Source organism: Chaetura pelagica, unplaced genomic scaffold, assembly GCF_000747805.2.
Source record: "Chaetura pelagica isolate M959 unplaced genomic scaffold, ChaPel_1.0 scaffold548, whole genome shotgun sequence".
NCBI lineage: Eukaryota > Metazoa > Chordata > Aves > Apodiformes > Apodidae > Chaetura > Chaetura pelagica.
The window spans coordinates 820,466-845,134 of NW_009970728.1; the positions used below are offsets into that span (position 1 = coordinate 820,466).

General features: G+C 39.6%; 1 protein-coding gene across 1 annotated transcript in view; it reads right to left on the minus strand.

Moving 5' to 3' along the window:
• CELF4 (CUGBP, Elav-like family member 4) overlaps positions 1–24,669 on the minus strand; it is a 741,704-nt gene that overhangs the window by 267,036 nt on the left and 449,999 nt on the right. Inside the window, 1 exon segment of the mRNA XM_010007136.1 lies at positions 8,042–8,055. Within this exon segment, the coding sequence (XP_010005438.1) occupies positions 8,042–8,055 (14 nt within the window).

Consider the following 24,669-nt stretch of genomic DNA (forward strand, 5'->3'; position numbering starts at 1 on the left):
TTACTAGGTATAAATACATCACTTGAGACTCTCAAACCAGTCACAGAGGGCACCTGGAGGTGCTAGGAGAAGGCAAACTGTGATGCTGAGTTCCACATGCACAAATAGGCAGAGAAACCACAGCACCTAGGCATGATTCCCATTGCAAAAATATTTCAGAATTCCTGATTGTACTCAGAAATACTGGGATTCACACAATCAAGTCAAAATGAAGCGGAGGGAAGGAAGAAGAGAAACTGTTAAAAGCTGAGCCCTTACCTGTCATGTGAAAATCAAGATTGGTCCAGTAGCTGCAGAAGTTTTATACAACTTTCAAAGAGCAGCAAATACACAGGGCAGAGGCCGTGTGCAACCGGCAAGCAAGATGTGAGGAGCTTGTTAAGCATTAAATATAAACAAATACAAAAATGGAATTAAAAAGGAAAATGATCTGAGATCAATACTCTCTCAAATACCTGTCTTATCAAGCCTGGCTTGTTGATTGCATCCCAACAAAAATGACCTGCTGTGAATGATTCCAAATCCTTTTCTCCTTCATTTTTTATTTTTTCATCTCTGCACTGAGATAATCTTTATTGATACGGTACACACTTGTAAGAACAATGCTGCAGAGAGAGTAGACTTGCATCATTTCACAGGCAATGTCACGTTCAGGACTTTTGCATCCCATCTACCGAAAGTACAGAGTAAGACAGGCAGGATTTTCAAAGGAGTCTAACCCCAAACCAACCAGCTTTAAGGAAGAGTCAGAAAACCCAGAAAGGTAATTAAATTCAATGCGCAAAGGCTGCTGGGAAGCAGGTAAGAAAGGAGTTTTTTGTGCACAGTAGTGTTTTAATTTATATCAGTGGATGAGCTGGCTCTTTGTTTCTTACTTCCATTGTAACAGAGGTAAAACTGAGGCCCAAAGAAATTCAATTATGTTGAAAAAAAAACCAGTGTAGCCATCGTGTAACTGAAGGGAATTAGTGAACATAATTAACCAGTGAGGATAATTAACCATGGAGACTACTAAGGATCTGGTAACCTCTCCATTGCTCTGAGACATTTCAAAGCAATTAGATATCTCTGGCTGAGCCAGGGGCTATGGGACAGATTCAAGTGTCACTAACTGAAATTCTGCACTTTGCATGAGGCCAGGCAGAAGTGTCAAAAACTCCTGGCCTTCAAACCTCCACTGAAGAAGTGCAAGAGTTGGAAATGTTGTCATTATTTGTTCCAACCCTTTGCTTCACACTCATTCCAGTATATGGAAGAGCTTTTCCATACAATTGCATCTCCATCTCTTCTCTGAATAAGGAGTTGCAGCTTCTACATAGATCTGGAATTTCTGAGTTATCCAAACAACTTTCTCTCTTAAAATAGAAAACAAAACTAATAACTCATCTCTGCTTGCCTCACATTTGACTCTTCATCTCAAAGGAATTCTCAAAGGAATGTCAAAGAAGCATATTTAAATAGCATTATTTGGACACTGTAACCAATCTAATTAAAATTAAATAATTGCATTAATGCTTTGCATGTATCCAACAACTCATGGGCCATTACACCCTCTAATTGTACGAGCTGGATGTTATGAGGCAGCATCACTGAAAGCTCATGGAGCTGAACAAGGCAGAACCTGAAGTCTGAAAAACTTCAGATCTAGAGGATGTTTTGATTTGATTCAAAATCTCTCACACCAGATGTGTTCAGGGAAAGTTGTGTTCATCCCTTGGTCACATGGATGGAAGAATATTCAAACAGAGATGGCTTTTATGCCCTTGGAACACCAGCCTGCAGTCATTACTGCTGTTTGATTCTAGTTTATATATTCCACATCTGCTGCTTCTAAGGGGTTAGGAAAAACCTCTTCAGTGGCTCTCTGCACTGTCCCGTCTTTGTATCCTAAGCTCAAAATCCTCATCATCTTGGCAGTCCCTCCTGCAATTTCTTTTCCTCTTCAATTATCACCCCATGCATTTTTTTCACTTATCTGCAGCTGCTGAAGATTTTCTCCAGAACACCTAGATGTGTTCAGTTTTATTTACAGGTTCCAAACCAGCACATGCATTTGATAGCACCCACTCTACAAGCATGTCAACTCAACTCATTTAGCAGCACATTACTTTCCAAATGGGATGTGTGGACTCCTAAACATTGTTTTCTGTTCTTAAGGGAAGTATCTTTGGCTTGCAGGTCTAACATTTCATTCATAGTTCACTCAAAACATGCTCAGAAAAGAAGAAAGATAAACCAGTTGCTGGTCCAAGGGAAACAAATTTCCCTTTCCAGTTCTTTTCCATCTCTTTTAATCCTCCTATTCTTTTCTACTTAACATGACAAAAGGCAGTACGAATGTCCACAAAAGTATCAGAGAAGTTTGGAAAATTCCTAGGGAACAGATCTCTGAAAAGAATCTGATAAGGATGATGGATGGGTTTAGTCTGTGAAACCAGCCAAATTAAGGGCTGAATTTGACCAAGAAACAAAGGGATGAGCCCCAGAAAAGATACCAAGTAATTTCTGTAGCATCAGTGCATGGTTTTGTTTTCTTAAGAAAGGCAAATGCAAAGGGTTTGGGATCATATTGGAATCTATTGCAGGAAATTATGAGTGTCACTGTCACAGATCAGAGTTAAAATGGGATTGTCATTGTTCCCCAGTGGAACAATGGATAAATTAACTGGGCGTTGGTCAACTTCAAAAGAATGTAATAGGGCCTAGAAACAACACCATGCTCTGAAGTGCATGCAGAAAGAGTAGGACATGAGCACCAGCCTTTGAATCACTGCAGACCAAGCTAGTATAGTCCTGCAGCCGTCATTCTTCCAAATATAGAAGGGGATTCACTGACAGCCTCAACTTCTTATCTTTGCTACTGACCTTTACTGAGTTACACAATTGCTTTCCTGCTCTGAAGAGGGACTAAGATTCACAGTTTACTATGCACCAGCTGTCTCTACTTTTATGGTTTGCACTTTTACTTTATTGTCTTTAATTTTCTTCTTCCAACTCTTGACTGGGTATAAGAAAGTCAATACAAACCCTTTTCTGGCCTTTTATTCTAAAATAACACCACTAAGCTTGTTTATTTACACTGAGACAAGATGATATTTGTGACAGACTTGTCAATAGTTCAATGGCATGATGCTAACTTTTTCTTTAAACTCAAATGCACTTTATTTGTGTGTGTATGTCTGTCTCTTTAGATTAATTCTTGTTTTCCAGAATCAATATCAATATTCTCCAAAGAGTTGAAAAACTACCCAGACAGGAGCTGGTGAGCAAGGGACATGGCCTCACCCTAGGGTGAAGCATCATCTACTCATGCACTGTATTTACCGTTCTCAACTTGCTTGGTTGAAAGGGACCATAGGGAAGAATTAGCACTTAGAAGCTCATAGGGAATGATCAAGAAATCATAAATACTCATTTGAAGGAGCCCCAGTGTGCTCTTCCCTCTGCAAATTCAGACTCTTTGACTCTGTCTGGTCACCCTGTTGCCATTGACTGATACCTCTGTTCCTGGGAGCACCTAAGAACACAAGAGTGAGTGGACAATATCGCTCAGTGCTCTCTTTGCCAAAAGGTAAATTATTAATTCCCTCCTTGACACAGTTTGGAACCCTGCAGCAACATGAGAAGAAAACCTTTGTCAATTTTGGTAGTGTTATTTTTCAGTCCTACTATGGCTGGATATCTGAGGCTGAGTCTTATGTTTTTAGGTACTTCAGTTTCTTATTTAAAAACAGGATGGATATAAAATAAAGCATTAGCTGATTATAGATGTTAGTTGATAAATCCGTATGTATTTTCAGATTTTACATCTCAGAATGAGAGGTTTGATTTTCAGAGGACTTTCACATCCATTTTTGCCCAGAAATCAAAGGGAAGTGTTTTCTATCAATGGCAAAAACCCAAAGCATGACAGGCTTATGAAATATCTTCCCTACAAAACTTAGTTTTGAGGTTAGAGCCTTAGGACCAGAGCACACCTTCAGCCAGGACTCACCCTTACTACTGCTTTGCAGCAGTAGACATTTCTCTGACATGGAATCACCACCAGTTGAGGCTTTTGCTACTCTCTTTTGAGGTTGGTTTAAGGTGTTGTTGTCTAGGAATCACTGGACACAGAGGCAATCACCCAGGAAAGACTTTTCCTTATGAAATATTTAATGTGGCTGAGATGCAAAGGACTTCTTTATCTACAAACACACCAGTAAAGCATGTACCCCAGACCAGTTATGTAAAAGAGCTATTGCGTCCTCTAATCCTGTCAGCATAGGCTGAAAGGGACCTGCAAGCCCACCTAGCCTGGGGCTGTTTCTAACAACACTCTAGAAGAGAAAAGTAGGCAGGCCAGTCTGGCCAGAGGGGAATTTGTTCAGATCAAAAGGTTTGACTCAGATCAAAAGGCAGAAGCAAGGTTCCTCTGAACTTTGTGAAACTCTCCAGCCACAGGAGCAAATGTCTGAATCTAGGATGCTCTGTCAGCTCCTCTTTTCTCAGCTGAAATAAAGGAAGTCTCCAACATATCTCCTTGTGCAGCTGTGACGAGTAGTGGAACAATTTCTTATGCTCTCTTTATCCTTTCCTGAATGCAGGTTGTCTACATTGTACAAATCCAAAACAACTAGGCTCTTTCCTTCAGAATTGGGCCTGACTACTCTTTCAGCTACCAGCTGTGGTTCTGCATTTTGGTGCTGCTTTGTGTAGAAGGACCATCCAAGTGTATATCCATCTAACTTAATGTCAGGCTGACAGAAGTGCTGACTTCTTGAAACAAAACCAAAGGCTCTGCCTGCACTGTTTTATCAGATGTGGTCCTTACCACCTGGTCTTTCAGATCCCTCTTACCAACTTTGAGATAAAATACAAAAATAAGTTTTTGTCACCCTATAGTTAAGATTTTTACCACCGGAAATATGTTAGCTGCAATTCTGCAACCACATCGTTCCCATAAGACATGAAGTGAGTGTGAGCTTTGATGATAAGGAAGGCATAAACTAATCCAGCCATTTCTTGTTATAAGATCTGGAATGCAAGATTCATCAGAAAGTCCTAGCAAGATAGGCAAGTTTATAGCCCTTCTGGTGAGTTTGCTGCATCTGAAGTAGTTTGTGCTTGCACTGCACCAACTTAGCTTGCCTGTGCCCAGTGAAGTAAAGTGCCTTTGTAAAGTGCTGTCTACATTTGCAGAACCCTGAGCCCTGTGATCCTTTAAAGCATGACTGTCAGAAGAGTTTGACCAGCTTTCAAAATAAAATGGGTATTGTCTAAATGCGGTGCATTTTCTTTCCACGTGGAGTTTGGGTAATAATGAACCCTGTAACTCAAGACAACACTTTAAAAATACCTGATGTCCAAATTGAACATAAAGTATACCTTCTTAATTGCACTTGTTCCTGCTCAGTTCTTCATGTTTCAGCTAGCACACACATAGTTTTTTGTCTCATCTGTTAGTATGGCATTGTTTTGCCAGAAGCTTATCTCAGATCATGAGTCTGCTCTCAGAATTTACTGGGTTTTCTGTCCTGCAGCAAATGTTATGCATCATTGCAGTGACCTACTCCAGAAGCAGCTGTCTTTTGGTACTGGCTACAAACAGCAGTGTGACAACTTCTGTAAGGACACTGTGGAGAGAAAACATGCAACAAGGGCAGAAGTGGATCATGAATTATTTTTGAACTCTGATTAAAGTGGTAAGTGGTGGTAAAGTGGTGCCTGGAAATAAATGTTAAACTCTAGAATTCAGATGTGGCTGGCTAATTATTTCCCATATTCTATTGACTCTAAAAGTCAGTAAAGCTCCCATATTTCTCTTCTTTGAGATTTTCCTTTCCTCTCGATAACAGTGTGATTGAAATACCCTAGGCCAGGTCCAGCTTATTTGGATGGTGCCTTGCACCTCTTCCCTATGGATTTCTTCACTCTGGCTGTCCGCCAATCAAGGCTTCAGCAATCTGATCAGCTGCATGATTTAATGAACCCTCCTTTCATGGAGAAGGGCACATTCCTTTATAAAAACTGGTAAGATATCACATTTCACAAGATGACCTCTACTTTCATAAGATGATGGGAGAAAATTGGTTTTGGAAATCGAGAAAGATTGCATCTTGTGAAACAGAATCCAGAGAGTGACACAGAGACCACCTTTCTATTCCAGTCCATTTAATTTTCAGGTTTTGGTTTTGATGGGGAGCTAAATATAGTTTGGGTTACTAGACCAGAAGCACAAATTATTAACAACTGCAGAAACCCCACTCCCACTCCACTTTACTCCAGGAAACTTTCACAGCAAATGTACTATGCTCAAAGCTGAATAAAGAAAGAGATCTTGTCTTCCATGCCACCACAGCAATCTTTAGGGGGAAAGTATAGTTTTGTTAACAACATCCTGCAATATTGCTCTGCTGCTGTTTCTCTGCCCAAAAGTGGATTTGAACAGGTAGAATGCAATGGTTTAGACATTAAGAGCTGAACGCTGAGGTGTTGTCTGGAGTTCAAAGTCCTACATAAACCTAGTGAGTTTGGCCTCTCTGTAATTTTCAGGGTGCTATCCTGAATTTGTGAGGAAAATAGCAAAAAAAATAGTTAATGTTTATAGCAAGTAGAGATTAACTTTGAGAGTTGTTTAGAGAACTTAAGAAAGATTCTCTTTCATGAGGTCATAAACTTGATGCTCTAGGCTAAATAGAGTCTGACAGGCATGTTTGTTCAGGATACATTTATTACTGAGCTATCCAGGGACATCCACAATTACTGTCATGAGTCGTCTGATGATTAAAGAGCAGAATGAGTAAAACAGAAGATTAAAGGCATAGGACAAGGAGCAGCAATGTCTGTCTTCTCTGAGAGTACCCAATTGACAGGAAATTTAGAGCCATCCAGGAATCTGTGTGTGTGTGTGCATATGCTGAAAGTTGCTGTACATTTCTTAGATGGTGACAGTCTTGCTTCCATAGCCTCTTACACATATAACAGACAATCAAAAGACACAAATCTTAAGATCTGCACTCTTAGCTTTTCAGAGAAGTCATCATGCAGAATTTGGACTCTAATGGGGACGCATCAGTGCTACTCAGCTGTATGCTTTTTTGTGGCTCTTCTGTGATGCCTGTAACCCCTAGTAGTAGGAATGAAAGACATACAAAATGCCAGTGGTCCTGGCAGAAAACTGGAAGAGGCAGAAATACTATTAATTTTTACAGCCTGGTTTCTTTCCCCAGTATTGTCTGGCTTCCAGTTTATCCTGTATGATATTAATCCTTTTACTGCAATACTGCGTGAAAGCCTTTGCAGGTGTACTGTGGTAATACTCTCCTTACAGTGAGGTGCAGTGACTGACCCCAGTGGTTTGTGGAGAGGGGAGAACCTACCAGCTTCTTCCTGAAATGAAGGACAAAAGGTTTTCTTCCTGTGCTCTTGTGCCACACACTCATTCATTCCCTCTGTCAAGTCAGACCTGCCTGGACTTGATTCTCCTTGGGAGCTCCCCAGAGATGACTAACGATAAAATCTTATCATCATTTAAGATGTGAATTTGATCTAAAGGTTTATGAGGGCCAGCAATTATGCCAACCCCTACACAATCACTAGGATCCATTTTGAAAAGCCAGTAAGAGAGGAAAAGGTATAGAAGAAGAAATAATATTTATTCAGTAAGCTGTGCAGGGAAAAGGGGTATTCCAAAAGTTTTACCTCTAGAAATTATAACAGTTAGGAATTTTTTATAACACAGCCTTCACTTGGGACAATTCTATTCATCTTCATCTATTCCTTCAGAATTCCTTCTACATCAGTAGAAAGGTCTAAATATGCATGTCCTACAAATCATGTGGGAACACCCATGAAAAGGCCCTTTCAGGACCTAGTATATAAACAGCTGGATAATATAATAGTCTGCTAAAATCTACCTTTTCATTTCTCTATTCCTCAAGGAATATTTTCCCTTTGTCCTTACAAAGATTGAGCCTGGAGAGCACCCTACCTGCAAATGGGATTGAAACAAACAGAAGAATAAAGAATAAAAGAATCCTTGTCCCCAGAGTCTTTTCACCCGCAAACACTTTTCTTTCTGTGCTTGCATGGCTACATGTATTGCAACTTTATGGCTGTGCTGCGTTCCCCTGGGGAGCTTCAAACTCTCTTAATGCTTATGACTGCCAGTCAATTTCCACCCAGGAATATCCTCCATAGAAAAGATGTGAAATAGGGAAGGAGAAAAAAATAAATCATTACTCCAGGTGTTAAAGTAGCATCCATTTGGACTGCACATCTGTAAAAGGCCAATAAATTGAAAGCAATGCTCATAATTACATTGCAGGCCAGGCTGAAAAAATGATACATTCCTCCAGAGCGATTTGCAATTGTTAGAGTTTAGGAAACTTCTCCCTCCCTGCTGCTGCTGCCAAAAGAAAAACAAAACAAAACAACAAAACCAAAACAAAACGAAACACAAACAAAAAACCCCAAACAAAATAACAAAACAAAACAAACAAAAAACCCCAAAACAAACAAAAAAAAAAAAAAAGAAAAGATACTTCTTTTTTCAGATGTTGATGATTAAATAAAAGAACACTGAATGGCAATAGTCATTAGACCAGCAGGAGGAATGAATAAGGAACATCACTGGTAGTTGTAAATAAAGGATGTTGTTTTGAGCACGAAGAAACACATCTGGTAATTATTCTCAATTCTACTCCAATTTCTTTGATTTGGTGGTATAAGGTACCACAGTTAATTCTGCCTTTATTTGTTTATTTTTTTATTTATTTGTGAATCAGTTTTTAATTGTAAATTGTGTTGGAGGAATCAATGGGATTTATTGCTTCTGCCATGTGAGGTGTGATATATTTGCCATTACTGAACAATGGATTATTTTTTAATAATCTCTGCCTAATGTCCTTTTTGCTTGTAATAGGCTTGTTTTAGCATGCGTGAAAGTTGCTTTTGATCCTCCCCTTCCTTACATACTTGGGCTTTTTGTCTCTCTGCTCATAGTTTTTATGGCTGCTCATTCGATATCTTATTAACATTACTTCTTTTATCAAAATGAGTACTTTGCCAAAGCTTCTTTAACGACCTTCTCTCAGGTGTTGTGGAAGGACGTATTTTAACCAAACCAATACATAGCTCATTAATGAAAAAAACCCCAAATATTTTTGTCTTTTCTTAGCCCTGATTATTTTTCCATTATTATTTCTGTTTGCCTTTAGAAAGAATCCTTCTCAAATGATAAATGAATAAGATAGAGCTTTTCTTTTTAAATTTCCTTTTCAGTGATTATTATAAGATTTCAAATAAAGGTAGGGAATTTTAAAAAAATTGCATTTATAAAAATTATCTGGCTTTGATTGATAGGATTTGTGGATGTCCCTTTCATCTGTCAAGAATTTCGATTTACTCTTGCATGTGGTGTGTCCAAACAGCACTAGGGATGATGATTACTATTGCACCTTTAAAATGTCTCTGGGCATTGGTTCCTTATCCATGACACAGTAATAATGGACCCTTTTTCTGAATTGTCTGATGAGATTATAACCATGCCAGGTCTTCTCTTGTATTAAAATGCATACAGTACTTAACATAACAGGGACACAGTCACAGTTGCTTTCTCCAGATGATACTGTAATTACCACATTAATTTGTACAACAACCTTCAATCCTCTGGCTGGAACACTCCTTCCCCTGAGCCACAATTATTCCTGTACTAGACTGACACATCCTCTCTCCTTAGGATAGGCCTCGGTTTGGTTAAGCCTGAGATACTATTTCTGGAAAATGGAGGCAAAATATATATATTAAAAAATAAATTAATTAATGAATTAATTATTTTCAAAAATGTAGCTTCATTTTAAAACTAAGCAAAGAAAAAAGTCCTGCCCTCCAGGCTTATACCACATGAGTTCAAAGCTGGTGACAATATCTTTGGGGAAATGGAGCTGAAGTGGTTGCATGGGCAGGTTGCTAGACTGGACTGCAACTAACCAGACTTTGGTGAAGCCCAGAAAGCTCCAAGAACAGTCCCAGAAAAACAATGGGAAGTTGAGGACCTTCCTATTTGCCAGCTGTGAAGATTCTACTCCCATGGGGATGGTTAGAAAGCTGCCTCCTTGAAAGGCACTCTTCTGCAGAACAACAGAGTCTTTGGAGGTGGACACAAAGTCCCCTCTCTTGTCCTCTGGTGACAATCACTGAGTAGTTCTGCTGTGGAATGGAGCAGATGAGCTAATTAACACAATAAGTCATAAAGATACAGTGCCAATGGGGAAAATGGAGCTGTGTGAGCTGTCTGTGTTCATACTCTGTGCAGCCCTCTTGTCAGGAGATCCTAACTGTGTGATTAAGAATGACAAATGTTAACCCCTCTGGTCTGGGAGTCTCCTTGCTCTCCTGCTGCAGTGCTCTCATCCCATTTTCTTTCTTGGAATTATAGCAATTAACAAATGAAAAGATGTATTATTTCATCTATCCCACATGCTTGCTCTTCTCCTTCGACAAAGTAAAATTAATCTTCTATATTCATGCAGTTCGTTGTCCAGGCAATTTTTAAACTATTTGAACAACTAAGATTCCTTCAGAAAGATGTTTCATTGACTAATGTCTCTCTCTCAGACTGATTAGCTTCTGTACATGAAAGAACAAAATCTATTTGGGTATGAGGTCGTGGTGGGGAAACTTCCCCATCTCTTTGGTCACTCAGTATTTGGTGTGACCACCTCCTTTGGCCACACACCAACAGTCAGAGGCAAGGCAGGTATGGATTGGCAAAGGCAGTACAACAGAGTGTTGACACACTTCCTTGACTACCTGGCTCCTGCTCCCTTTGTTCTCTGGGGATGACTATGATATCTAGATCATAAGCAGTGGACTGAAGTGTTGAGGCACTACTCTGATGCACCTGACTCCTGCTCCCCCTTTGATTAACTGGAAAAGTAAGGACAATCGTTCACGGCCTGACCACCTAATGGCTCTACTCTTGGGTTTTGGTCTAAAAGGGGGTGATAACAGGACTCAAAAATTTAGTAAGCACTGGACCTACACAAGTGGCAGAAAGTATTTAACTATTTCACCATCCAAATTGTGAAGAAATGCAAAATTATCTGACAAAAGTATATTATCTGAGAACCTATGAACATCAGTTCTAAGAGAGACTCTATGAACTCTCCTGGACTGCAGTGGGCTGTGGCCAGAATTTCCCCTGATTTGAAGCACCTCTCAGGCACAACTCCTTGAAGACCATCTGCTGACAAAGGCAACGGAAGGTCAGGGTGAGTTCATCCTTCTTGAGTCTCAGTTATTCTCCACTGAGGAATGACAAGGCATTACTAGTATTTATTCCATACTCGATGAGGGACATCTTAACTATAGGCTATCTCATTCCACCTACCTCCCTACCTGTCTTTGTGTCTGCATCAGTATCTATATATTTCACTATATCTATTCTTTTTGTCTGCTGTGTTCCTATATTTCGCAAACACAGATATAGTTTAATTTAAGATACCCTGTAATAAGTTAGTGTGAATCTTGTCATTCTCAAATCTGTAATTATGTTGCTATTTTAATAATAACATATCCTACTAGATCACTTGTTATTTTTTAAATTGTTTAATTATTAGGTGCTGCTAAAATTCAATCCTTAGGTTAATGGATTTTGAATTGGTGCTAAGTCATAACCATGTCAAAACGCTTAGTCCAAAACAGAAGCGAAATTGAAATGTTCCCCTTGTAGAGCATTCACTGGATGTTTCCCTCAGGCAAGGGTTAACTTTCTAGTCAGCAATCACATATTGACCAGTCTCTGTTTTGCCTGTGGGTTGTGTTTTGTGTCCAGTCAGCATTTCCAGATCTGGGCTGCGACTTCTGATGAAACACAGAGACCAAACTGGAATTCACATTGCTGGCAAACTGTTCACTTTTAGCTGTTTTGTTCAAAAGAAAAAGATATATATAAGTAGGTCTTGGGGATGCAGAGGGGGAAAAGCCTGCAGAGAATGTAAATACACAGTTCTGATGAAGTTCTCCATAAAGATTAAGCTGGGTTCAGGGCTGAGTGTGACTCAAAACCAAGACAGTCACACACTTCATTTATTTATTTATTTATTTATTTATGTTTTTATTTATTTATGTATTTATTTCTTAGTGGATTACAGTAGTTGAGTGTGTGGGAGGGGAAGGAGGGAAAGGAACAGATGAGAATGGAAAGAGTAAGGATTCAATGCCTTGATCCAGATCATCCAATCTTTGTTGCTCTCAGACCTTTATTTCCTTTTTGCAGGAAACAAGGCTTAAGATATTTTCTATGAACAGCTCAGTCAGAGGATCATCTTTGTTATCATTTTTTCTTGGAGACAATGTCACTGTCTAAATTCTACAAAATAAGAAAAATAATTGAAGGCACAGAGAAAAGCTAGGTAAATCCCAGGCACCACAACCCATTGGGAATAAATGCAGTTTTCAAGTTATATTTGTTTTCGCATTTGTTTTCCTTCTATTTGGCTAACAGTGTCTCATACTTAAATAGCCCCTAAAGGAAAAAAAAATAAAAAATTAAAATCTACAAAACAGCTGACATAAAGAAAAGAACTGAAAAGAGCAGCTGACTAAAGTGGTTATTATTATTCACCTTGATACACACTCACAAACACATTAATATCATTCCTTAGCAACCTTTTTACTCACGGCTTCTGTGACAGTTGAGAGGGTTTCAGTTCAGTAATATGAATTTATTGCATTTTATCAATAACAGGATCAAAATTGCCCAGGAGTATCCCTTCATCTCCAGTAGGCATGTTTCCACCCAGACATTTTGTAAAACTTTTGGGTTTGATATAGAGCTCACTGATATTTACCGTATTGAGTGTCAGGTGAGATAGTCAGGTTTGGTTTTAGACCTTCATTCATGAAAAAAAATAAACAAAATAAATTTTTTAAGAACCAAATGTTGAAGCCTGATTCTGGCAAGTGAAAAAATCCTCAGCCCATGGCTGGAATATTTTTTTAGTGTATTATAGAAATAACTAAATTTGAGAGAGGGAACTATGCTTTTTATATTCAAAAATAATAATAATAAAAAAGATCATCACTAGGATACGTTACCCCATAAATTTCTCTATCTGTTTAACTTGTGGTTTAAACCTCCAGGAGGGAAAAAGAAAATGAGCCATCCAAATCAAGAAATGCCCATCCCAGAACCAAAGTATTCACTCGTTCCAGACCTTACCAGTGAGTCTGAGCAAACGAACAACAGTGAAGTGAGAGAAAGAATTGCTTCAAAGTCCCAGATGAATTTCATCCTTAATGAAGCAAGAGACCTGGAGATGGGCATAACCTTCACGTGCAAAGATGCCTGTTACAGGTCACCATGGAGGAGTACAGATGCTCTGGGACTACAAGCCAGGACTTCTACCACTCTAGTTAAACAACAAACTACTTCTGCAGGGCTGCTGCCAGGAGTGAAAAATAATAACTATGGGGAGTTATTCAAGCCATCTCAGCAAATTTATTGAAGACTAAGGCCATGCACAGTTTGAGCTAAAGTCTGACCTGTAGATATCTAGTCTCAACTACTGGGCAATCAGTCTTGGGAATTATGTGTTCCCACTAAATGATGATGTGCTTGATCTATCATTAGAACAGGTATAGCCAAGCATGGCCTGAGGGAATCTGGTTGCTGGAGTGTTGCCCCTGCAGCAGTGTGTTCTGAGGCTCACTGTAAGATTTGGAAAAGGGAAGAAGGATTTGAAAAAATGTGGAAAGAAGCTCTACAAAATTCTCCCAAGGCCCCAGTCATTTTTCTCCCTGTTATTACAGAGAGAGCTCTGCCAGGTCCTGGACAGTATAAAGGTTTTATCTGCTGTATGGACCAAGGCAGCTTTATGGTTCTGTCCCTTTATCACAGAACATCTCGCAGGGCTTGACGGACAGTATCCTTGCAGCATATTAAAGAAAAAGGCAGGTAATATTACTGTTTGAACATCAGCTGAGTGCTAGGGTCATTGTCACTTGTGTTGGCTGTGCTGCTAGATGGCAAAGGCTATAATCCAGTCCTGCTTTGCTGAGATATTGCTTTGAGTTACTTCTCCCTCCAGTGAGGCTAAACTAAAAGGGATAATCATAACAGCTAACTAGAGGAACTTTGCAAAACTCTCTCCTCGTCACACAATCAGGAAGCAATAGATATACTTGAGACAGACATTCCTCATCCAATTCCTAGCTTGATGATTAGATAATCTGCTTCTGCAGGAGGTGAGGGTGACTGATAACTACACAAAGTGGTGTACCCTCAGCAAATAAACCTCTTTTTCTGCAAAGGGTATGTTGAAACGCCTTAAACTTCCAAGCTGCCTTCTTTTGTCTGGTTCATAGAATCATTGAAAATTTTGGGTAAGAAAGGACCTTAAACATCTAGTTCCTACCTTTGTGGGCAGGGACATCTCACAATGGACCAGGATACTAAAAGCCCCATCCAACCTGGTCTTGAACATTTCCAGGGATGAGGCATCCATAACTTCTCTGGGCAATCTGTGCCAGTGTCTCACCAACCTCACAGGGAAGAATTTTTCCAATGTCTAGCCTAAATCTCCGGTCTTCCAGTTTAAAGCTGTTATTCTTTGTCCTGTCACTCCACACCCTTGTAAAAAGTCTCTTTCCAGCTTTCCCATAACCCCTTCAGATACTGGAGGGTACTCTAAGGTCTCCTGGGAGCCTTCTCCAGGCTGAATAACCCCAACTGTCTGAGCCTGTATCTACAGCAGAGCTGCTCTAGCCCTCTGATCATCTTGGTGGCCCTCCTCTGGACATGCTCCAGGACCTCCATGTCCTTCTTGTGTTGGAGGCTCCAGAACTGGACACAATACTCTAGGTGGAGTCTCACGAGAGCAGAGCAGAGGGGAAGAATCTCCACTGTTGACCTACTGGACAGAGCTCTTTGGATGCAGCCCAGGACACAGTGGCTTTCTGGGCTGCAGGTGCACATTGATGGCACATGGTGAGCTTCTCATCAATCAACACCCCCAGGTCTTTTCTTCAGCACTGCTCTGAGTGCTGTAATTGTACTTGGGATTGCCCTGGCTCACACACAGGACCTTGCACTTGGCTTTGTTGAAATTCATGCAGTTTGTGTAGGCCTATCTCTCAAGCTGTCAAATTTCATCACTTTACGCACACCAAGCTATGAAGAAAGTGGTCCATGGCATGCAAGAGCTCTCTGCAGAATCATTGCTGATATAAATGCCCTCCTTGTCACCAAGTATAAATGTTTCCCTTCTCCCTTCCCCTGTCTCCTCACTTCCCCTCTTTTCTGTTTCCACTCATTGAGAAGGGATAGAAACCAGAATTTTTTTTTGCGGTTTCATCCTGTTTGTCTTCTACACATATAAACAACTCCTCTGGCAGGATAGCATATACCAAAGCCTGCTCTAATGCACCCCATAGTAAGTCAAACTGACTTTTAAGATCTTTTGTGGAGTTACTGCTTAGTCACTGCCACTTACAAAGAAGAAAACTTGGTCCTATTCTTTTGCCTGCTTGTTACTGCTTCTAGAAATTATACTGATATTACTTAAGAAAGTGGCAGGCAGGCAGGCAGGCAGGCAGGCAGGCAGGCAGGCAGGTGGGGAAAAGAAACTAAGAAAGAAGACAGAAATAAGGTTTTAAAAAATCTAAAAAGACAAAGTACCTGAATAATGCATGCACATACCTAGCCCCCTTACTACCTAGTTGAAAGATTTTAATCTAAAGAAATAAGAGGAGGGAGCATTTTCTGATGCTCGTGAAAACAGTAACTGACATGAAGTTGATTTCAAGTAGTTTTTCTTTGAAATTATTGTTGCCATATGTCTGGTACCAGCTGGGGGTAATTCTAGTCGTTGCTCATTGCTGTCCTTAAAATAAAAGGCTTATATATACGTGTGTGTGTGTGTATGTTTTAATTCCAACGATTCTTTGCACTTTCTAGCCTAGGTATACCAACTACATCAAAAGTCTTTACTAGAGAGCTGCACATATAAGCTGCTTGTAGTAAATTGTGAACACCTCCAGCAGCATACTGGTGTCCAGAGGTATGTTGGGTAATAAAAAAAAAGTACAGAGATCTCACAACTAAAGCTGAAGTATTTTCTTTCTTGCAGCTAGATACACTGCCACACAACTGGCTTTGAAGGTCTGCTTCAGAGTGTGCTTATCTGCACTTCATGATGAAGAGAGACACTGGGAGTAACAGCTCAGATTTGTTTATTCCACATGAAAATCAAACAAAATTTAACCTATAAAGATAGAAGAGTTTGGGAGAAGAATTGATACAGGTTGGACCGTGTTAATAGAGAATAAGATTTGCTCATACACCTTTCCTAGCCCTGAAGTCCATCTAGTCAACCTGAAGATGTGATTAACAGGCACCAGATATATCAGAACCATTTTGTAAGCTTGTGCTGTTCTTCATATTACCTTCAGGTACTCCTCACTGAAACACAGCCATCTCTGATGTTCTGCTATTTATTAACAATGTACAGGAACCATCCCTGGTGGGTTTGCCTGGGGAGGGAAGGGGAATGCAGTAAGCAGGCTGACTTTTCTGCTGTGTAAAGCACTGTTGAAATCAGCAAAAAGGAGCTAAGAAATCTGTGTGACATCCAGTTAAAACTAAGAAACTGTTACTACAGGAGGCCTCTTGACAGGGTATCAGAGTGCACACACTGAAACAAGTTGCTTCATGGGCAGCCAAATGTGTAAACCCTCTTCCAATGTCCCTAGCCCCATGAGTTCATTGATGTCTAATAAAGGATGGGCTTATGAGCACTAATGAGAACTCTCTGCTGTGCCTGGCTGCCTATTTTCATGAAATTTATAGGAACACAATAGCTTTGGGACCTCTTCCATCCCATCAACGATAACTTAAATTACCCAGTGGGTTCAAAGCTCAAAGGAGAAGCGCTTGACAGATTGACTGATAGATGGGCCCAGGCACACGCTTACAAACAGCTTGATTGTACAAGTCTGATTTCCTTCAGAAAGAAAGAGCAGGGGTTTATTGGCCCCAGTCAATAGATGGGATAACTTATAGCAAATTGCCTCCTATTGCCTTCTTGCGATGTTGCTTTAATGACAAGTCAATGGCAAAGAATCTTCTGGATTTTAGGGACATCATTTTAATTCCTCCTTGGTCCAAGTGTCCTTGCTGAGCCTGAGAAGCAATGATACTATCACTGGTGAAGGTGTTCCAGCTGCAAGTGTGCTGAAAGTAAAGGTCTAGAAGACATGGAGAGTTTTTCAGAAACATGCCCTTCATTTTAAAGGGTAAAGCCATGGCTTTGAGAAGCTGAACAATTTCTCTGAAGCATGATTCTGTTTGTACTCAGGGGTATTTGCTGTTCTAAGTTTTCCTGGCATTTGTGTGGTGTAGGTAGAACAGATTTACGTAAAAAGGGGGGGAAAAATCGAACCTTCAAAGGAGCTTTAAAAGGACAATATCCCAACCCACTGTATGTTTGGGGAATTTTATTTGAACAAAGATGTTGCTGAGCCTTTTGTGACCAGACATTTATACGTGTTTTACCACGTTTGCACTGCTGCATGCAGGAGTTAATATAACTGACAGGCTATAGAAGATGGATTCCTACAGCAGAAGGGATGCAGGAAGGTCAGGAATGGAGCACATTCTGTCCAAGTACGATAGCACCATATATATATATTTATTATTATTATTAATTATTATTTTGTTTTTATTTTTCCTGTGATGACAGCAGCAGTATATTACCCACCCACAGGGAAGATGTACACAGGTGGGTGTTAAGGTTCTGACAGGCTGGGGCCAGAGGGAACTCACCTCCAAACTCCCCACAAGTGCAGCCCTGTACTCTCTGATTCATTTTCTAGAACAATTCTAAAGGCCTGGAGAAGACTCATGCAAAGCTGATGTGGCAAAAGCAGACCAAAATAGTAAAGAAGAAGGCAAAATTTAAGTAATCCACTGAGTTGGATTTAGAAGACATGACTTCTGCTGCAAACTATATAAATGAGGTGCCGCTTGCAAATGACATTGACTCATTGTTCCTCAGTTTCCTTGTCTATTCAGTAAGCAAGGCAAAGAGTCTGTTTTTGTTTGAAACAGGCTTTGAGAGCCACTGACAGCTGCAGAAGGGCTAAGTATTATCTACATCACCCAGCAGAGCAGCATCTATTTTAAAGCCATCTTTCTGCCTTTCTTCACTTGGTGGGTAAAAGTGAGGAGTATTACATTGCTGGTACAACAAAGGGGACAGGAATGAGGTATAGTTTCATTTTGCACCCTACTCTGTTCTTTTCTTTCATCAGGAACAACTGGCTTAGTATTTGAGGTACAGCTGTAAGAAGAAATGCCTAACTGTGGAAAGCTAAAAGAACTGGTGGATAAAAAAAAAAAAGAAAAAGAAGAAAAAACCCCAAACAACCAGAATAGTCAGAAGCATACACAAAAAGGGAGAAAACCTTCTGCAAAATTTCTATGCCAGTTTCTGTGACCCTCACCCCATTTTTAATTTTTTTTGACACAAACTTGCCAAAATATAGTTTGCATTTTAAATAGTTGCTTTTTTGACTATAATTTTTCATATGCTTATATCTCAGCTCTAAATACATTTGCAGGAGGGGAAACAGACGTGTGTCCTTCCTGCTAGCAAATCTACTAACTGTCTCTGCACCTCATCAGGCTGTGAAAGGCAGACTTCAAACCGAGAGAAACAGTCCAGGATAAATCAGCGCATTCACTCTCTTCATTCATTTTGAATACTTTTTGCATATGTTCAGATTGTTTCATGGTGTAGATAATACTGAAAGACTCTTAAATATTCACTTTTAATTGCTTGCTGTTACAATGTTCAGCTTTCAGAGAGGGACTGTGATTACTGAAGAAAATCCAAGTAAGCAAACACCAAATTGCCCATATAAGGATGTTTAAAGCTCAGCTACTTGGACTGGTGTCAATAAAACCTTCCATGGAAACCTTGGTCCAAAGACCACTGAAGTCTAAGTAGGCTTTGGACCAAATTCTAAATAGTTTTGTGGAAACACACTAGTTCCAGACTTCAACTCTGTACCTATGGGGACTTACAAATTGTAACAGAGAGAAAATTTTACCCCCATTCAGGACCAAAGTGCCTGCCCTACCTGCATAAAATCCTGCTGACAGTGAAAGCAGCATCTTACTTGGAGAAGATACTACTAAGAGACTGGTTAATGCATTTTACATGTACTTTAGTGGGTGGAAGGAAAGTCAGACGCAATCACAGAAACACACAACACCCTGTCAAAACACCCTACCAAATCTAAGTATGTATTACATACTTCTGCAGGATTGTGAATATCCAAAATGTAATTTTTCAAGGATGTCAACTGATGAATGTGAGAGTTTCCCTGGATTTCCGTCCTTACTCTGAAGGCAAAACATACGGGGTCTATGAGCTCTGCTGGCTCATGTGATCACAGTGGGTTCAAACAAAGGCCATGTATGCGTTTATTATTTGCCCGGAGCTGGTGAAGGGCTATTTCTCTCTCAAAAACAAGTGGAATTCTGTCCTGAACCAACATGTATTTCTTCCAAGGATTCAGGAGAGGACAGTACTATAGCAATCTGCTTATGCCAAGCTCCATGTCTGGCAGAGTGGCCTATGGATTTCCCTGAGCCTCTGTGAGGTAGGACCAGGCTCTGCAACATATTTGCTGGTTTTCCTGCATGCAATGGCAAGATCTTTAAAACATCTGCTAGGATTATTGGAAACCTCAGGGTCAGATTGGCTTCAAGACTTTCCTTTGAACACTTTGCAGGCAGAAGAATCAACTTATCAAGAGTTATTGGAAGCACAACATTCTACCCTGACTCTGCTAAATGACAACACCTGTGATAACTCTTTCTCATTCTGCTGACTGAAGTATCAGCAGCGGGTAAATAAGTGTACAAATGTACACTTACTACTGTAAACCTTTTTCCTGTAAGAAATGAAAAAAGTTTCACACAGCATACTGCCTTGCACTCTTAATCTTCACTGCACCCTGAGCCATAGGGAGGTACAGGTCTCTCTGGTTCCAAATCAAGCTGTGATGTCCCAAAGAAACAAAAAGATATGGTCAAGGTAACCCAGGCTGTCAGTGACAGAACAGACAGTTGAATAAAAAGTCCAGATTGGCCCTTCAACTTCTGTGCTGTCCTTTTCTGTTCATAGCAAGAGCAAGTGACAGAGTGAGCCCAGCAACTTCCACCAGCTAAATAACAATCATTACTATGCTAGGAGACAGGATGGATAATGCAGTCCCAAAGCATGGACATGAACTAATGTCATCAGCATTGGTATAAATAGGGTGTCTGCATTTAATTAATAAATAATAGGCTGCAATGCTAATCTCCTTCTGCTAACTCTTTTCTAAAGGTGCAATCTATTAATCACATGTCACTGCCAGACCAGTCACTTCTTTTTTTAGATTCAAGACAGAAAAAAAAGTAGCTAGAAATAAATGGATCCTAAATACAGCAGGGCAATTGAATAGCACAGCCAGCATTATGATCCACTGCTGATTTCAATCCTTAGCTACACGTTTTTCCCCCTAAGGACACATATAATACTTTAAAAAGAGAGTGAAGGCTTGCTATGTTGTTAAAGGTCAGCATGTTACTAATGTCTGCAAAATGAAGGTTTTTTTCCTTGATTATTTGCCCATGGAAATTCTATTGCTCTACAATGTCTGATGACATCCAATAAGACCCATTCTGGGGCACTAGCTAAGGTGGGTGTGATATTCCTATAGAGATGGGGACAGCATAACTTTCTGAAAAGAACTGGAAATATCTCACCTGTTTGGCACATGGTGAGACTAGGAAGCTAGAAATGGAAGGAGAAGAAACATTTGTTTGGTATGGAAATGTGAAATGGGAGAAATTGATAGAACTACTCATCTGGGACCATATAGAAGGAGTCATGCAAATTACTTCTTTGCATGTGAATATCCACCTTCCAGGAGGATTCTCTCTCAGTGCTCTGAATGAAATCCTTTGTGTCCGTATACACAATGGAGATTTTCACCAGTTCTGCTTCAGGATTATTACCCTGCTGTGCCTTTTCTAGTTTCTCTTTAGAAAAAAAAAGAAAAATATTTGCCCCAGGAAAACACTGCCTCTCTTGATTTTTTGTGTAGGATTCGAGAGGAGGCATGTATATTTCAGGTCAAACAGCAAGTTTCCCTCCAAATTATTTTGATAGGAAAACATCCCATTATCTCCAGTTGTTACACATAATTAATTGCCAAAATTTATCCTTACTAATTGAACAGACCTTCAACATTGTTAAAAGCTTTTCAGAAAGCTAATCCCTGCAATTTCAACCTGTTTGATATTGAAGTTGTGTCTAAGCCTCAAAAGAGTCACTGGCTAAATTTCTTTATTCTTCAGTCAAATGCAAGTCAGAAGTCTCATCACAGAATGTCTGGGTGAAATTTTGCAGTCAGTTTAAGCAGAAGGTTAAATGAGATCTAATGATTCCTTCCAGATTTAAAACCTATTAATTTCCTTTTAATCTAGCCAGAAACACCAGAAAAATGGCTAGTGCTCCAGTGTTTTGGCCTTTCCTCTCAAAGTCCAAACTTCAATAAAGGAATATTACAGGGTCTAATAAAAATCACATTGCCTTACCAGGGAAGACTGCAGGATCACATACTGAGATCAAGAAGGGGCAGGGATAAATTCAGCTCATTGCAAACACTGGATAATATACATGCATCAGGATTTTAATTTCTGTTGTCAGACATGGTATTTGACCCTTGTTTTGTCTGAGGTAGCTCTGGTGCCTTTGAAGAATTCCCTGTAAAGAGATAGGTATTCTGGGACCACTATATCCCAGTTCTCTCTTGCACCCTTGGCACCCACAGACCTACCTCCACTACAATTAGCAACACAGTGGCCTAATGGGTTCCCTGTCAGGACAGTTTGTCCCTCAAGCATCTGCTGAACCTCCATTTCTTTTCCACTAGCCAAACTGTAGACCAAAGACAGCTACTTGGCCTTAGCTGTAACCAAGTATGTCAAGAAGGACTACATGTTCTAAGTGTGCAGGAGGAGGGTCCTTGTCAAGAAGAAGGCCACAATATTAGCTTAAGGTCTTGCATATGTTATTCAGGTTGTTGGTTGCTTTATTTCAAACAATGTATCCTGAAAGGAATTTTGCTTGAAGGCTGTCCTTAGTGCTTCCTTTCCCCAGATAGATGCTAGATTCACAGCCCCCATGCTAATATATTGGTTTCACTCCCAGTTGTATAATGAAACATATTGCTTTTCTCACATCTGGGAAGGCATTATATGACAAGTGTGCATCTAAACACTGTATCTGGTCTTATCTTCAGAGAGTAAGCTCTTAAGGAGAAGAGGGCTTCCGTCTGTTCTGTATTGCTCAAGGAACCTGATGTCATGGTTCTTAACTGGTGTCCCAGGCATGGCCAAAAGTTAAATAGTTAATAATTAGATTTCTGATCTGGGGTGTGGGGAGACTGCTTTGGTTCAGGCCAGTCTCTGAAGTCATTAAACTCATACTAACTTAATTCCCCTTTGCCTGATGTTCTAGCCCATTCTCCCACACCTCTTTTCATAATAATAATAGTCATGGCCATTTTGTAAACTCATTGAATGTATCTTACACAATAGCAACATATTTTTATGTTCATTGGATGGCTGTTTGGAAGTGTCTGTATTTTGTGGTTTATAATCAATGTATCTGACCATTCATCAGTAACTCAAGAGATAGAAAAAAAAAATAATAATAATTGGGGAATTAATTACTATTCATAGGCAGGAAGTAGTTTACTAGTTATGAATTCCTGCATACTAGATTTGATGCTACAAGAAAGCATTCCCCCACTAAGGGCAGTCTTAATTAATTTGAGCTATTTTTAGTACTCTTCTAGTCCTGTTCATTGGGCAATCTCAACTTGTGTTATGAAAAAAACCTGCCTTGGCCTGGGACATATCCTGCTGCAGTTCTTACAAGCAAGAGCAGACAATGTCTCCTACAGGAAAAAGTCTGGCTTAAGTCTTCTATTAAAGTGAGATGAATCAGGCCCACAAAGTTGGCTTCAACTATTTGGAAGAATAAAATTATTTGGAGAGATTTTCAAAGGGAATATTTAGATACCCAAGGCCCATTGACTTTATGTGAGATTTGAGCACTGAAACACATTTGACACTTTTGAACATCTCTATTTATCTAACCAAGTTACTTCTGTGGAACTAATGATTAGAGAACCTGAGCACCTAATAATCTCTAATGCATGTATCCTTGCAGCATCAATGCTATTTTATAGGAGGAAACTGAAGTTAGAGCTAGATGTTGGGCCAATTTTATGTATATATTCAGGCAATCAAAGATAATATTAGTCACCAGACAGAAATGGAGTAAGAATAACAACATGACCCTAAGTAACCTCTTCAAGGTGAAGAAGAAAATCAGTGTCAAGGCAAGAAGTTAAACTTCAGCCTTCCAAAGTTCAGTCTATTGCCCTGTGTAAGAACTTGTTCTTTCTCTGTGCAGGATCAGGCTGCAAGAATGTCCTTAAAACTGCAAAGAAAAGAAACAGTCCCTCACTAATTGAAGCCAACTGTTTATCCTCCCTGGGGGAAAATGTTTCAGTGCAGTGCTGCCTTGAAAATTACCTCTTTACAAATTATATTGCAAGGGTCCATGTTCATTTTCCATCACAGATTCCAAAACAAGCTGGTTTTAAAGATAAAAAATATTTTTCTTAATTGTGAAAACACATTTTAAAGACACTGATGTTATGCATTGCTTTGAGTTTGAAGCATTTTGTTTGGTTGTTTGTTTTGTTTTGTTTTGTTGCTGGGGGTTTTTTGTGAGTTCACTTTCGGGCATGAGAATGGGAGTGGTAGCAAACTCAAATACAAAAAATGAAAATGAAAATTTAATTTAAAGAAGAATTAAAAATTATCATATTATCTCTATTGCTCAGACTGATTGGGACACAACCTCTCTTATTCTTTTCTTGAAATTATGAAGCAAATACATTAATGGAGAAAGATATCTTCCTTTTTTAGGACACGACCTCAGATTGTCCTACAATCCATAGGTTTTATATAGCAATTTTTATTCATAGATCTTAACTAGGGTTTCAGAAAAGTCAAGTATCATCATTCATATACTACAGGTGGAAAACTGCAGCATGCAAAGGTGAAAATTGTGATTCATCTTACCTCTCTTCAGGTGTCTAAAAGCAAGATACCTAAATCTGAATTAATTGCCATAGGTTCATTCCAGATTCAGCAGAGAGAGAGAGAGAGGAGAGAAACTTCTGAGCACTGTTTATCCCATCTGTGTTAGGATGGAATGAATCACAGTTTGTAATTGCCTCTCTCACACCAGTTTCACAGAGAAACCTTGATGGCTAACTTAGGCTATATGTCTAATACTTAGATAGTAAAACTGGGCATAGCGAATCCTGACTGAAATAACATTTTAAGGACAGTGGCACAGAAGCCCTGTATAAAATTTCTTCTGTCTGTAAGTCCAAAGCTCCTAAAAGGTCCAATTTCTGGGTAGAAGTGCTAGTTACTCAGAGAGTTAAATTATTTATATAGAGGTTTTCTACTTCTCAAACTGATTCCACATACATTCTACCAAATATATATAGCAAGTGGAAAATGCTGTGTATGCCATG